The sequence below is a fragment of the Panthera tigris genome, chromosome D3 (assembly GCF_018350195.1).
Source record: "Panthera tigris isolate Pti1 chromosome D3, P.tigris_Pti1_mat1.1, whole genome shotgun sequence".
In the NCBI taxonomy this organism is placed as follows: Eukaryota; Metazoa; Chordata; class Mammalia; order Carnivora; family Felidae; genus Panthera; species Panthera tigris.
The window spans coordinates 15,828,807-15,844,625 of record NC_056671.1 but is presented as its reverse complement, the minus strand read 5'-3'; the positions used below and the strand labels follow the sequence as shown (position 1 = coordinate 15,844,625).

The 15,819-nt window shown below is 45.3% G+C and overlaps 1 protein-coding gene across 10 annotated transcripts in view; it reads left to right on the top strand.

The window, feature by feature from the left end:
- The window catches only part of CIT (citron rho-interacting serine/threonine kinase), a 162,515-nt gene that overhangs the window by 97,961 nt on the left and 48,735 nt on the right, over nt 1-15,819 (top strand). For all 10 annotated transcript variants that reach the window (XM_042963234.1, XM_015542629.2, XM_015542628.2 and 7 more), the window contains 5 exons: nt 524-640; nt 1,880-1,989; nt 2,997-3,171; nt 7,082-7,279; nt 15,693-15,746. In XM_042963234.1, coding sequence (XP_042819168.1) covers nt 524-640; nt 1,880-1,989; nt 2,997-3,171; nt 7,082-7,279; nt 15,693-15,746 — 654 coding nt within the window. The remainder of the gene's footprint in view (nt 1-523; nt 641-1,879; nt 1,990-2,996; nt 3,172-7,081; nt 7,280-15,692; nt 15,747-15,819) is intronic.

Here is a 15,819-nt window from a genome sequence, read left to right as displayed (position 1 = left end):
CTTTTTTTCTCTCATTTTGGAGTCTCCTTCCACTGAGGATATACCTCTTTTGAGTCTTTTTGGCTGCTGATTTTATTTATTTTTTTTGTAATGTTTATTTATTTTTGAGAGAGAGACAGAGCACAAGCAGGGGAGGGGCAGAGAGAGAGGGAGGCACAGAATCCAAAGCAGGTTCCAGGCTCTGAGCTGTCAGCACAGAGTCCCATGCGGGGCTCGAACCCACGAAGCGCGAGATCATGGCCTGAGCCAAAGTCGGGCTGTCAACTGACTGAGCCACCCAGGCACCCCTGGCTGCTGATTTTAAAATAAGTTCTTAGCTCAAGTCTGCTATTACTTGCCATTTGATGGTCATATCTGACTTCTTACCCTCGTCCCAGCTCATAAGCAAACTCCTAGTCTCCCTCTTTGCCCCAGAACTTTCTTGGCCTCTTCATTCCTCCTCTTTCTTTTCCCGAGTGCCCCTGGTTAGTCTACCCTGTTCAACTTTGCTACTCAGGACACTGATTTCTTTTGTTTCTCATAGGTGTTGGACAACCAGATAAAGAAAGACCTGGCCGATAAAGAGACTCTGGAGAATCTGATGCAGAGACACGAAGAGGAGGCCCACGAGAAGGGCAAAATTCTCAGTGAGCAGAAGGCGGTAGGTATAAGGAATCACAAAGCCAGTTTTCAAAGGAGGGTTTTTGAAACATGCCTGGAATCACACACACGCAAGGGGAGTCCGTTCCAGCTGATGAATTATTCTTCCTGCTTAATCCTGTGGAGTTCCTTGCCCACAGAAGGTTCTCTGCAGCTCCTTCCTCTCCTAAAAGCAGTAGGGGTGGTGGCTCAGGGTGGCCAATTTTGCCTTTCATACTCTTCTTGAAGGACTCACGCTGGTCTATGATTAGCGTTGTCCTTCACAAGGCCACCTGACAAACCGCCCAGTGGCCCTAGGTCATCCTTAAGTGCCTCCTTCCTACGCACATTCGCTCCTTTCCTTCCTAACCCATGTAGGCGTGGGTTTTAGAAACCTTCCACTCCTCAGGTTCACCTGTGGTGCTTGTTAATCCACCTGCGACCTCAGACCCCACAGGGACTTGTCACATCAGAGTCTCTAAGGGAGGGTCCTGGGAAGTTGTATTTTTTTTTTTTTTTTTTTTAAATTTTTTTTTCAACGTTTTTTATTTATTTTTGGCACAGAGAGAGACAGAGCATGAACGGGGGAGGGGCAGAGAGAGAGGGAGACACAGAATCGGAAACAGGCTCCAGGCTCTGAGCCATCAGCCCAGAGCCTGACGCGGGGCTCGAACTCACGGACCGCGAGATCGTGACCTGGCTGAAGTCGGACGCTTAGCCGACTGCGCCACCCAGGCGCCCCGGGAAGTTGTATTTTTAACCAGCACCTTCCCCTCCTCCTCCCTGATTCTTATGATTTATTAAGTTGGCAAAACTTTGATGTAGAGTATCTAGGCAACGGTGGCCGGGTATGGAGGGATCGCTTAGAAAACGACAGCCCCATGGGCAATGAGAAACATGAGTTTGCAGGTTCAAGTTAGAGGCTCTGGCAGGCCCAGGGCCCATGCAGATGACACAGGGTTTAATGAGGCCTGCTTCTTCACAGAATGACGGGTTCCTAAGTTGGTCCTTCTATGTGGTTTTAATGCAGGCGGCTTGGGTAGTGTGGGGATGTGTCATCTCTGTTGGAGAAAACTGAGTGCCATTGTCTGGGCAGTAAGACCTGTGACCCTCAGGGTACAGTCCCGTCACCTCCCTTGTTACCTCTGGTCAGATCGCCTACATTTCAGAGGAGCCTTTTACCCGGCCCCACGGCCTGAGTTAATCTCATTCTGGTAGAACTGTCTGTGTGTGAGGTTTCAAAGGCCGCCCTGTGTTTCAGATGATCAATGCTATGGATTCCAAGATCAGATCCCTGGAACAGAGGATTGTGGAACTCTCAGAAGCCAATAAACTTGCAGCAAACAGCAGTCTTTTTACCCAGAGGAACATGTAAGTATTCACATTCTACCTGTGTGCATGATGACACATTGGTCTTCTCTCCTGGGGCATAAACTTCATTCTTCTGTCTGATGAAGCCAGAGCAGATTTAATTACTTCTGTAGTTTGTCCCAGACCTGGTTATACTTGTGTAACTTTGCCTTCTTTTACATGTCATTCTGCCATGCCCTTTCTTTGGAGCTGGGTTTTCTTAAATACTTCAAATTGCCAACAGATTTCAGAGTGCTTTGCTCTCTCTAATGAGGGCTATTAATAGGTGGCTTTTGGAAAGCTGTGGTCCTTGTTCCCCAGACTTGCCTCCCATGATTAGCCTGGTTGGGCCATCCGTCCCGCTGGTAAGTCAGGCCCGGGGGCATGAGGTTTGTAAGGATTCCCCGTGTTCTAGGAGAACTTTGATTTTAATCTTCTCCCCCAAAGAATTAGCATCTCCGGGACTTTGTTCCCCCCTTAGATACGTCTCTTGAGAGATCTAAAACATTCCCATTTTCACCTAAACCGGCTTAGTAGGCCGCTTTTGGGTCTTTAAGTCATTCTAGGTTCTGATACTTGTGAGCAGTCTGGTGGGGAGGTGAGCAAGGCCTGTGGACAAGCGGAAGGAGTACCTTCCTTCTCCTCATCGCTCTTTCTTCCCCAGGGCCTGCCTTCATGAGTTTTGGGGCAGTCTTGTACTCTAAAGTGGCCCCTTTCTGCTCCTAGACAGACTCAAAAAAAAAAAGTCTACCATAGGAGGGAAATGTTAGTGTCCCTTGCATCCCCTGGGACCTTCCTGTAGCCAATAGATGAGGGCCTCTGAACAGTGAGGACCGAATGTGCCCCAGCCCCCCAAACTGGGATCATGCACACGAGGCTGAGTCCAGACCAAGCTAACCTGGCAATGACCATCCATGCCCACTTACAGAGACGTGCTGCTCTCTGTTTCTGTGTGCCCCTTCTGAGCGAACGTGCTCACCTCTAACAAGACTGTGATTTTGCTTGGCTCCTCCCACCACCCCCACCAGGAAGGCCCAGGAAGAGATGATTTCAGAACTCAGGCAGCAGAAGTTCTACCTGGAGACACAGGCAGGGAAACTGGAGGCCCAGAACCGAAAGCTGGAGGAGCAGCTGGAGAAAATCAGCCACCAAGACCACAGCGACAAGAACCGGCTGCTGGAGCTGGAGACGAGGCTGAGGGAGGTGAGAGCGAGGGGCCCTCCCCCAGGAGGATTCGCTGGGGGGTGGGGCTCCAAACCCAGCCAGGTGTCAAGCGTCCGTCAGTCAGTATATACACGAGAGGTGTCATGCGTCCCCGATCTGGGTTAGAGTCCCACTTGCACTTGTGAGTTTTGTAACCTTGGGTAGCCTGGTTCTCTCTGCGCTTCAGGTCTCTCATCTGTCAGATGGCCATGATAATGGATCTTCCCGCTAGGGTCACATGAGGATGATGTAAACGGGTGTGTTTTTCAAACTGGAGCCGGGAGGGCAGAGTGATTCCTCCCTTATCCTGATTTAGCAAGGGTCACGAGGGTCATGTATTTGACTGAGTCCATGCTTGGGAGTTTAGCACTCGGGTACGTAGGGTGGCTTCATGACAGTGGAGCGGTCTCCTAGTGACAGCGGAAGATGAAAAGACAAATCTAAATCTTAGGTTTGATGGAAGGTGGTTCACTTCAGAGATATAAGGAAGCTGGGAAACATAGCCAAGTTTTGGGGAGGAAAATACAACACATTTGGTTGTAGACACATTGAGGGTGATTGAGGCTGTGAAGTTACATGTGGAACAGTACTCACTGTGTATTTGTTAAATGCCTTGCTATGTGCCAGCAGTGGTGATAAGACAGACCCCATCTCTGGTCTTGGGGGCTGTCGGCTCGCAGGCAGGGTTGGCTGGTTGGACAGAGGAGTGCAGGAGAGGGGTCGTCGGGAGTAGGACATCCCAGCTGGGAGAGGAGACACAGTTCCCGGAGCCTTGTAGGTCTTGGGTAGTTGTGATGGAATTCTTCAAGGAGCAGATGGTCTCTCTCAAGGAAAAGGCTGTTAAGCAGACAGAGGTCTGAGGACTAACCTTGGGGAATACTCATGGGTTTTTTTTTGTACTGCAGCGTGAAAATGAGGCCAGTCCCCCAAAGGACAGGAAAAAAAAATGCATTGTCTCGTGTTTTTCAAGGGTGGTCCAGGTGTACATGGGTCCTTTAGGATCATCTGGTGTGTCTTTTGAAATGCAGATTCCTGGGTCTCTTAGCTTTTTTTGAATGAAATAGGATGTGGGGGCACAGGAGGAGCTGGGATTTGCATTTTTAGCAGTCTCCAGGTGATTCTGACACTTCCAGAATGGTGGTTCTGGGTTGTCCGGAAGCCTTGGATGGTGGTTTAAGTTTTATTATCCAGGCTATATTTTTACTGTTCAGTAAGTTTAACAACATTTCCCTGTGGTGTCAGCCTTAAGAGTGTGAGTGTAAATAACTCCGATTTCTTTGAGCGTGGGAACACTGGCTGTCTTGCCTTCCCTTTCCACAAATGTCTCTCTTACTGCGGCACCTGTCCTGCCTCTGTCGCTCATCTGGACAATTAAAATGCCCCAGGAAAAACGAGTTGCTTTTTTCTTTTCCCTTGAATCTGTTTTTTTTTTTTTTTCCTTTTGAATTGATCCAGCTAGCTCCCCCAAGGAAGGTGGGGCAACCTAGAACGTTTATAGGAGGCTCAGTGCTGTCACACCCCCTGGGAGTTCTGGAGCTTAGCTTTAAACATAACAAGGCTGGTCCACCTTCTCTGCTGCCTGCTGCTGCTGAGTTTGGGGGCAGAGGCCTCTCCACCTTAGAGGGCCCTGGGCCTCCCCGACCCTGTGTGTGCAGTGTGAGGTCTTCCCTAGCGAAGTGTGTGGAGTGGCAAAGGTGCAGGGCCCGGGCTGGGGGGGGGACTCCTCCTGTCTTTGCATGGCGTCCTGCTCACCCACCTCCACATGACTCGCTGTCACCTGCCTCCCTTGGTTCTGCCAAGTGGTCTTGGGGGAATGTTTCAGCCCGCCGGTGGAGTCACTGCCTGCTCTGACTGCTGGCATATTAATAAGACAAACAGCAAGTAGCAGACTCTTGAGGCAGACTTCTGGGTTCGAAGCCAGCCCCGCCATTGCTGAGCTATGTGACATTTGCTCAGCCACTTAGTGTGTCAGCGCCACAGCGTGCTCGTGTGTCAAATGGAGGTGATAGTAAGCAGTGCCTCCCTCTCTGGGTTGTCACGGGATGAGATGAGCTAAAGGAGTGCCTGGCACCTTGCGGGTGAGCCCCGAGTTCACTGCCATCAGGTCGCCGCCATCTTCACAAGCGGGAGAGCGCAGCCTTGGCTTCAGCTGCCGCTGACTGACTGGCTAAGGGCTCCCAGATCTAGATCGCCAGCCCACACCTTTCTCGTGAGTCTCTGACCCACTGTCCCAGTAGAGGTTAGTTAGACACCTCCACCTGGATGTCTCCCTCGCTGCCCAAGTTCATCACATCAACACCGAATTTCTTACCTTTCTCCTCAGACCGGCTCTTCTCATGTTCCCTGGTGTTCTCTGGCGTAACAGTGGTCTCACTGCGCAGAGCACCTGCCCAGAAGCTCAGGTGTCACTGTCAACTCCCCTCTGTCCTGTGTCTCTTGCCCCACCTCAAATGCACCACAAAATCTTGTTGGCTCTGTAGGCTTAATCTTTTATAAGCCTTCTCTTCATCCTTAAGGGACTTGGGTGTCACCTTTTCCAGGGACCCTTCTCTGGATAGAACATCTCCTTTGCGTCCCCCTGGCCTTCTTTGTCTAGATCGTCACGTTGTGTACCTCTTGGAAGAACCAGTTAGACAGTGAACTTTCTGAGGGCAGCAGACACCTCTTATTTGCTTGACGTCCCCAAAGTCTGACACAGGGTCTGGTCCCTAGGACAACCTTGTCAGTGTTTGTTAGGTCAGTAGATTAGGCCATGGTCTCCCACATCTTTATGCCTTTGGATGTCTTGGTTCCTCTGCTTGGAATTTTCTTTCCTGTTTGCTCATTTGGCTCCTGTAAATTCTTCAATAAGTACACTGAGAGTTACCTTCTTTATTCTCCACTGTGTGCCCACGACGTCCCTACATATTCTGACCGTTACACTTGACCACATATATGGTAATGGTTGGTTTTCATTTCTCCTCCAACTCAGAGGCAGAAACTGTCTTTCCTCTTCATATTCCTTTTTATGTGGAAGTTGCTGAGTAAACTCTTCTTGAATGAATGAAACATTGAGTAGATAGAAGGATAGATGGGCAGATGGAGGAAAGAATGATTAGCTCACAATGTGACCTAATGTGGGTTACCTAATGCGAACAAATCAGAGCAGGAATTCATTGAACTGAACAGAATCAATTCAATTGAGTTGAATAGAATTCAATTCTGGTTGTTTCATTTTTATCCCAATTGTAAAGGTGTCCTTGTTACCAATATGGTGTTATTTATAGCCATTTACTTTTAAATGCTTTTTTTGTATTATTTTTTTTAAATTTTGGAGCATGAGTGGGGAAGAGGGGCGGGGGGGGCAGGGAGAGAGAGAATGAGAGAGAGAGAGAGAGAGAGAGAGAGATTGGAAGGGAGGGAGAATCTCAAGCAGGCTCCATGCTCAGCGTGGAGCCCGACGCAGGGCTCGATCCCACAACCCTGGGATCATGACCTGAGTCAAAATTAGAAGTTGGGCGCTCAACTGACTGAGCCACCCAAGCACCCCTTAAATGCTTTTCTAATTAGAGTATTTGTCATACTTTTCATTTGAGACTCTTGCCGTGTGCTTTTTCTTCTGAAGCCTCCCCAAGCCTTTGAATATTTGGAAGTAAGGGATGCTTCGTATAGACATTCTCTTACACGTTCTTACTTCTGGTCATTTTTGAGACTCCTGAAGTCAGGTCCATCTTACGGCATTTCCTCCCTCTCAGTTGAGTGCTGAGAATTTGAATCCATGACCACATCAGTCAACCAAGATGTAGGCTGAACGGCCAGTTGCGTCTCAGCTAGTTAGGGTCAGTCAGTTAGCTTGACTAGTCGGTTGCGTTCTCTGTAGTTAGGGTCGACTGACCGTGAGTGTGTGCGTCTCTCTCTCCGCCCCTCTCAGGTCAGTCTAGAGCACGAGGAGCAGAAACTGGAGCTGAAGCGTCAGCTCACAGAGCTGCAACTCTCCCTGCAAGAGCGCGAGTCCCAGCTGACGGCCCTGCAGGCGGCCCGGGCGGCCCTGGAGAGCCAGCTTCGCCAGGCCAAGACCGAGCTGGAGGAGACGACGGCGGAGGCGGAAGAAGAGATCCAGGCGCTCACGGTAGGCCTGGGGACGGGCACCTTCAGGCTCCTCCAGGCCTCAGCCGGCACGAGCATGGCGCTGAGGAGACCTGCTCCCTCATAGAAATCCCAAGAGAGAAAAAGCAATCCCTTAGAGACATGTAACGAGCAGAAAGCGGGCTTACATAAGCTCCTCCCTCATGAGAATTGGTATACTGCATCAATTGGTTAACATCTGACCTTTTCTTAGTATCTTGAGAAGTTCCTCTTCTATTTATACGTCTTCCCTCTTTTTAAAATAATCATCATTGTATTTAAAATTTTAGTTTGAGCCGAAGTCCATTTTCCTGGATCTTCTACTTAGGTTTCAATAATCGTTAAAAAAAAAAAAAAAAAAAAAAAATCTTCTACCTTATCGTAGTCTTTCTACCACATTTCTATTTTTGTATTGGTTAACCTCATTTGTGTTACTTTTTTTTTTTTTAAAGCTGTACATTCTGCTTCAAGTCTTATGTACGCATCTCGTATGTTCTGGATGGAAAAGATTCTTCCGAATGAGAGTCTTTCTCTAAGAGGGACCTGGCCTCTCTGCTCATTGTGAGACACTAGTTTATTCAACTGAAGAGTGTGCTTAGGAAGTAGAACTTGAGGAGAAGGGAGGGTGACGCTGGATTTAGACCTTAGTTCTTTCTGGAAGTCTAAAAATAGGACGTTTTGGGTCAATTTCCCACAGTTGATCCTTCTCATGGGGGCTGACCCAGGCTGGTAAAACTGATAAGAATCTTACATATAAAAGGCCAGCGTATCAACTTCCAGTGGAAAAAAGAACCACCGAGCTGCCTGGGATACTCCGGGTGGCTAATCTTCACATTTTTTCCCCCCTTCAGAGAAGTCTTCTCAAAAACCTCATTTCTCCTGGAAGGGCCGCTTGGTGGACCTGGACTCGGCACAGAAAGCCGAAGGCGTTTAATGGCTAGTATCAGCCAAGCAAGTACATCGGTGGTAGTAACATAGTGTACTTGCCAAGTGCACAGACACAGTCATGCCTGCTGGTCAGGGTACCCTCTTCCGTGGGCAGGGCACAATGCAGCTGATTGGGTTTTAGTGTTTTCTAAAATAAGGTAGCTCGGTGGGTACCTTATTCACTCTGATTCATCTTGGATGCCGTCCCCATTTCCATCAGCGAACATCTCAGCATCTCTTAGAGTGGGGTTACTTCTACAGATGGCCATGCACATTTGTTGCTTATGATTTACCCTGTTTGAAAGTAATGTGTGTACTTCTTTTTCTTTTTAAAAACCGATCTCATCCTTAGAAGTTACCTTCTGTTGTTGGCTTTGGGGACCCCATTATCTGAACCAAATTGGGAGCGTGATCTGACAGTGCCAGGCTCCTTATAGACCCGTCTAGGGCAAGGGGGTTTCCGGGATCCTGGGGATACGGATTAACTCCTGCATAGGAAGTACGTGTGCGTCCCAGATTTTCTAGGACTTTCACCAAGTTCAGATATTGATTGCAACCTTAATTTCTATTGTCCCCGTGAGAACACTCATTATGTGATATGCCATGTGTCCTCAGTACTTGGTTTGGCGAACAAAACAGTCACGATATCTTTTTATTTATACTCTGCCTTGTTTCAAAATGGATTCAGAGCAGTTTGGGAAGATATAAAACAGTATAACAAGATAAAATAAGAAAGAAAAGGCATAGAGAAACTAAGTCTATATAAGAAAAATATGGAGGTAGGAATGAAATGAATATAAAAGACTGTGTGCCAAGAAGACTTATGTGCTTTCTGGAACTGGGTAGATGAGGAGGGAGACAGCCAGATAGCATTTCTTAGCTGCTAAAGGAGGCACCTAAAATCTTACCACGGTTATATTGAATGCATTGTATATTAATATTGTCCCCCCTGTATGAACCACCCACGCTCTGAAAGATAGAGGAGACACCAGTAATCTAATTCATACTTAATGAATCCTCACCATGTGCCTAGTGCTGTGTCTTTAGCCTTTTCTCCCCAGGGGATTGGCCTGTAATTCCTCAAATCCTTTTACTTTGGAGCGGAGGAGAAGGACACATTTATCTCACTGCTCTGTTGGGATTGGGAGGGAGGGTGGTGGCATCTTATCCTGCCCATTCAGAAGGAGGAGGGTATAAAATAGAGCATGTGTCACTGCTGTTTATCTGTGGGGAAATTAGTCTTTAAATCCTGCCTTGCTGCTGGTTGGAATGTGCTGTGTCTAATGGCTGCTGGAAGCCTTCACAGCAGCAAGTCACGACTTAATTTAGTCAGATGAGATCACTGCCTCCGAGCATCTTATGAAAAAAATAAAGAAACAAACCTCCCTAAGTCTAGAAACTAGGGCTCTACCACCCTTGCAGATGAAGATGCCTTGGAAAACAGGGCTTTTTTTCAAAGTGATGGCAGGGAAAAATACCTTACAGCTGTTTGTAGCCTATTGTGCAGGAATCCAAACCCCATATCAACTTGCCTCAGTCCAGTTTTGAGGCCATGGGTCTTCCCCCTGCCCCTCCCTTCGATTATGTCCCAGGGACGTGGTGACGGACCCCATGCAGCTGTTGCCTGAATGGCTTTGTTGAATTTGTTCTGAAGAATGTATTTTCCGAAAGAAAGAGAAAATGGCCATAGATGCAGTACCCTGACTCGGTCTCATTGTTCAGGCCCAAGTTCGGGCCCCCCACATAAGCATCAGTCAAATTAAATCAGCTGGACCTAAAATGGTCTAGGAGATTTGCGAACTTCATAGCAGGCTGTTTTACCAATAAAAGAGAATAGTCAAATGGGCTATTGTTGCTTAATTTTAAGAGGCAGCCATCTCCTGGCCAGGGTAGGGAGCAGTTACTCTGGCTTCTGCCCCTGGAGCAGATTAGATGCAACCCAGTACCGTTGACTCCCTCCACTGCAGAAGTGCTTTGGGGCCCACTGGGAAGCGACTGTCGGTCTCCTTCGTGTTTTCTTGCTACCCACTCCAACTTTAGCCATCCTGTCAATTGAGTTTGCTTGGAGATTCACTGGCCATCAAAAGCGGAGAATGAATCAAGGTGGAGGCCAACAGGAGAGTCATATTTAAACAAAAAGCCATGCTTTTAAGGTGCTTCAATGCTTCTTGGTGGAAGAGAGAATTTTCCACCTCGACTTGATATTTAAGACCCCATCCCTTCATCTGAGGAAGAGAATTTGATGTTCCTTGACATGTTTCTTGCACACTTTAGAGCAGACAGATGTGTGATGTGATGTGCCATTCCGAATGTGGGTGCAGGGAAAGGCGTGGTGTAGGCACCGTGTACATCAGCATTGACTCCACGACGCACACCTCGTGTCCCTGTCCTCACGTTCTTTTACTGATTTGGTTAAATGACTAATGCTGCATAATCAAGAGTCCAAAGCTAGAGGCACTAATGAAAGGAGTGATCCAGCATAGCGTGATCATGGGATCCCAATGTCATCCTCTTTGGTTTGTTAAAATCATGAGTCTGCATACTCTCATTTGTTTTACATAAATATCAATCCTTGTATTTAATTAAGCAAGCCACTGGCATGATAAGCAAGATACAGAATTGGGGGCATGTGTGGAAGCCTGAGTGTTCTAGAATCCTGACCATGGGCCCCAGAAGATGGTCAGACATCTAAACACTAGTTTCCTTTCTCCAGTTCTGCATGGAATTTTTCTCTCATCAAGACTGCATTAAATTCTCTTTTTTTCTTCCTCTGTAACTTTCTTTAAATCAGTGAAGACCTAAGGACTCCTAAAAAAGAGTGCCTCTCTAGTCTTTAGGCTGTAGCCTGTGCATTCTTCCTAATTGCCCCCCAACCCTTAGGTCAGCAGTTCTCAAAGTGGGGTCAGAGGATCCCTTGGGGTTCCCCAAGTTCATATTATTTTCTTTTTTTTTTTTTTTTTAACGTTTATTTATTTTTGAGACAGAGAGAGACAGAGCATGAACAGGGAAGGAGCAGAGAGAGAGGGAGACACAGAATCTGAAACAGGCTCCAGGCTCTGAGCTGTCAGCACAGAGCCCGACAGGGGGCTCGAACTCACGGACCGTGAGATCATGACCTAAGCCGAAGTCGGACGCTTAACCGACCAAGCCACCCAGGCGCCCCTATTTTCATAATAATACTAAGATGTCATTTGGCATTTTTCAGTGTGTTAACATTTGCATTGGTGGTGCAAAAGCAATGCTATTTTAAAAGAAAGAAGAAATGTTTGAAAAAAAATCTCCATTTTAATTTCTTAAGTGATAAATATAGATAAATATAACCCACATAAACAAAAGCTCTTCAGGGTCCTTTGAAGAGTGTAAATATTTATTCCCCGTAGCACCTGATATCCAATTAACACTCAAATATTTCATTAAGAGAATCTAAAGACTGTCTTACATATTTTCTTATCTTTATATACAGTATTGTGTGAACTTTTGTTGTGTGCTTGCTTTACAACTTATTTCAAAGAAACATAAAACATGTTTCTTGACGTTTTCTTGCTCAGATCAGTTCAATAATTGTTAAATGCTTATAGAATCTCCAGCAGTCATAATAGGATCAGTTCTACATTTTGTGTTTATATTTCACAGTCAATGATAAATCAAGTCATAATGATCCTCAAAGAGGATTGCCATTTGATATGTCAGAATGATCCAGAGGCCTCATAATGGTAGATTTTAATGGAAATGAAACAGTATTAGTGATTGAAATATCAGACTACATTGGGGGAAGTTAAACACGTTTTTAAAGGAGTAGTGTTATTTGGAAAATCTATTAATAAAAAAGTTGAATAGGGCCTCTCTTCCTAAGTCAAGGCCAGTGAGTTTTTTCATGGTCACTGCTTAGGCTTTGAAGAAGTTCATTTTGAAGGAGTTCACTCTACTGTCAGCTTCCCGTTTCTGTCTTTGAGAGATTTCACACCAAATAGTCATTTAAATCAGGGGTTGGCAGGCAACAGCCAATGGGCCAAATTCAGTATGCTCCCTCTTTTATGTAAATAAAGTTTTATTGGAATACCCATTTGTTTTCACATTGTGTATGGCTGTTTTTCTGCTATGAGATCAGAGTTGAGTAGTTGTGAGAGAGACCGAATGGCTCTCAAAGCCAAAAATATTTACTGCCTGGTCCTTTAAAGAAAAAAATTTGCTCATTCATGCTCTTAGGTTTGTTAACGTAGGGCCTTATTCTTCCTAGGGAGAATCCATGCCTTTTGTCCTTGATGATTAGTAAGTGTACTCGAGGGAGTTGGATGGTCTTTGGGGGCCAGGCTGCTGCTTACAGCAGATGAGATTTCAGTGGTAGAACCATGTTCCCATTTTGGATAAATGGTATTCATGCCCCATTAAATCAGTAAATCTCTTGTATGATTGTTGGGCCTGAAGCAGATTGATTTTTGGGAAAAAAGATAGTCTGATAAGTTTTCCATAAAAACGTGGGCTAATTATGTGGAGAGTCGATTCTTTTTTTTTTTTTTTTTAATGTTTATTCATTTTTGAGAGACACAGAGCGTGAGTGGAGGAGGGGCAGAGAGAGAGGGAGACACAGAATCCGAAGCAGGCTCCAGGTTCTGAGCTGTCAGCACAGAGCCCAATGTGGGGCTTGAGCCCATGAACCATGAGATCATGACCTGAGCTCAAGTCTGATGCTTAACCAACTGAGCCACCCAGGCACCCCTGGAGAGTTGATTCCAAATGATAACTTTTTATTTATGAATCTGTGAGTCTGTACAGCCTAAAAACAAAACATTTTCCAAGTGCTCTTTAATCTTTTGTGTAGATTTATATTTCTGGTTTTCATTTTCCTTTTGCCTGAAGGACTTTCTTTACCATTTCTTACAGTGAAGGTGGCAAATTCCTTCAGCTTTTCTATATCTGAAGAAGTCTTTAATTTCACCTTCATTTTTGAAGGGTATTTTTGCTGGGTATATAATTTAGATTGACAAATTTTAAGAGTTTTTTTGTTTGTTTGTTTTTCCTTTCAGTGCTTTAAAGATGTTCTACTGACTTCTAACTTGCTTTAGCCCCCTTTCCCTCCCCGTTTTTTAACCCACTTTTTGGTGAGAAATCTGACTTCCATTTCTCTGTATGTAACTTGTGTTTTTCTCTGACTGGCTTTAAGCTTTTTCTCTTTATTACTAATTTTACTCAGTTTGATAGTGAGGTGATGTAGCTTAATTTTCTAAATGTTTCTTGTGCTTGGGGTTCTTTGAACTTTTTGCATCTGTGGGTTTATGGTTTATCTGCTGTTATAAATTTATAATATTAATTTATGGCAAGTAGACATACTAGAGAATACATCAAAGCTCTAAAAGAGAGAGAGAGAGAGTGCAAGCTGGGGAGGGGCAGAGAGAGAGGGAGACACAGAATCCGAAGCAGGCTCCAAGCTCTGAGCTGTCAGCACAGAGCCTGACGAGGCAAACCCATGAACACGAGATCATGACCTGAGCCAAAGTCCGACGCTTAACTGACTGAGCCACTCAGGTGCCCCACACCTCTAAAATTTTTGACTTAGTTCTTTTATAGACCTTCTGGTGGAGACTAATTTTTTTTTAAGAGAAAGGCCACTTTTGCCTTTGTCCCAAATTAGATTCTTCTTTGAGGTTTCATAGCTAAGCAAATGATACCCTGTCTCTCAAGTCAAAGATCTCTCAGGGCATCTTTGACCCTTCCTTTTCCAATGTCTGCAGCAAGTCTTATTTCCTATGCTTCCAAAAGAGAACTCACTTCCATCCACTTCTCTGTGCCTTGGCCGCCATCCTACTCCAGACCACCATCATCTCCTTCTTGAATGACAGCAACAGCCTCCTCTGGTTTCCGTGCTGCTTTCTATTTCTATTTCCGGGCTGTTTCCTATTTCTATCTGTTCTTCCTACAGCATCCACAAAGTGACAAGCAGATCATTTCCCTCTACTTTTTAAAATCTCCATTGGCTTCTGATTAATGGTATTTTGAATGAAACCCAGACTCCTTTCTGGGCCTTCAAGTGACTTGGTCCCTGCCTGCCTCTCTACCATAATCTTGGGCCACATTTTCCTTCTCTTGCTGTGCTTTAGCCAAAAATTGTTTGACCACTACCCACCGAGAATACATTTACCCTACAGTCTAATACAAGGGAGCATATATATATTCTTTTATTGATTCCAAAGTATGTAAAATCAGGATCCATCTTAGTCATAGCTGATATATGACTCTCTAGTCACATGGACATAAACATGTCATAGCTTATTCAACAACACCTTTTTTTTTTCTTAATGGTACATAAAATTGCCATGTCTTACAGTTGATAGCATCTTAAATGTAATGAATTATGGTATTGGAAACAGAAGTTTTCTGTGACAGTGCTTCACTATCCAAGGGCACATCCCAGTGTTGTCTATTCTTTTTTATTCCATTTCATTGGATAAACCAAAACAGAAAAGCAACACACTTGTCATACTCGCTATTGGGTCGCAGCTTGAAGTTTGAAAAAGCCATTCAGGCCTTTTTTTGTTCATCGAATGTCCCAAACATTTTCTCACTTCAAGATTTGTGCCCTCTTCCTTTTCCTGTCCTTTGCCTGGCTGGCTCCCCATTGTCCTACAGGTGTCAGTTTAAGTGGCACCTCTTCAGAGAAGCCCTCCTTGACTACCCCACCTAAGTAAGTTCCTTTCTATCCCCCTTATTCTTTTTTCCTGCACCCTGTTTCTTTCAGAGCCTTTGTCACTGTTTGTAATCATGCACTCGTTAACTTTCCATCCTCCCCCACTGAAGGAAGGTAACTCCACATATACTGTGTCGTGCCACAGTGGATGGAATAGCATGTATGCTCACCAAGTCCTTGAAGGTCAACTGAACAAATGCTGCTGTTTGAGAGCAGCTCTGCCTTGGAGAAAGCCTTTCTATTTACCTCAAGGTCAATGTGGGATTTCTGAATCTCAGCAGCTTTTGATTAACAAGAAGAAAAATCCCTAGCTTGTCCTGGCTGGTGTGTGTGTGTGTGTGTGTGTGTGTGTGTGTGTGTGTGTGTGTGTGTGTTTGCATGCATTTTGCATGCATGTGTGTGTCTCTCAGGGAGTAGCCTAGCGAGGGGTCAGCTGGAAGGAAGAGGGAAAGGTTAAGAATGGGGAGTAAACAAAGGAAAGAGAGTAAAAACTTTATCCTTTCATTTTTTTTTCCTTTTCTTCCAAAGTCCCCAGGCATTCATATAAACATTAAGGGTATGTATACAGGGTGTGCCTGTGTGGTCTAAATAGTCGTTGTTACTAACCCAGCATCATATATTCCTGTAACTTTAACTTCTCATGTTTGACATGACTTGATTAATTAGTTCTTTGAAAACCAGATGTTTGGGCAGCTGCAACAATATTCTTGGCTTTCTCGGTAAATTGCTCTTTTCTTCATTTGGCCCATAGCATGTAGAATTGTACCCTCTGCTGTGAAAAATTTATAATCGACTTCTTACCTTTTAGGCACATAGAGATGAAATCCAGCGCAAATTTGACGCCCTTCGTAACAGCTGTACTGTGAGTATTAAAACTAAAGATGATTAAAATAACGCGAGACTAAAACGGGCAAGGGAGAGGGGGTATCTCTTAC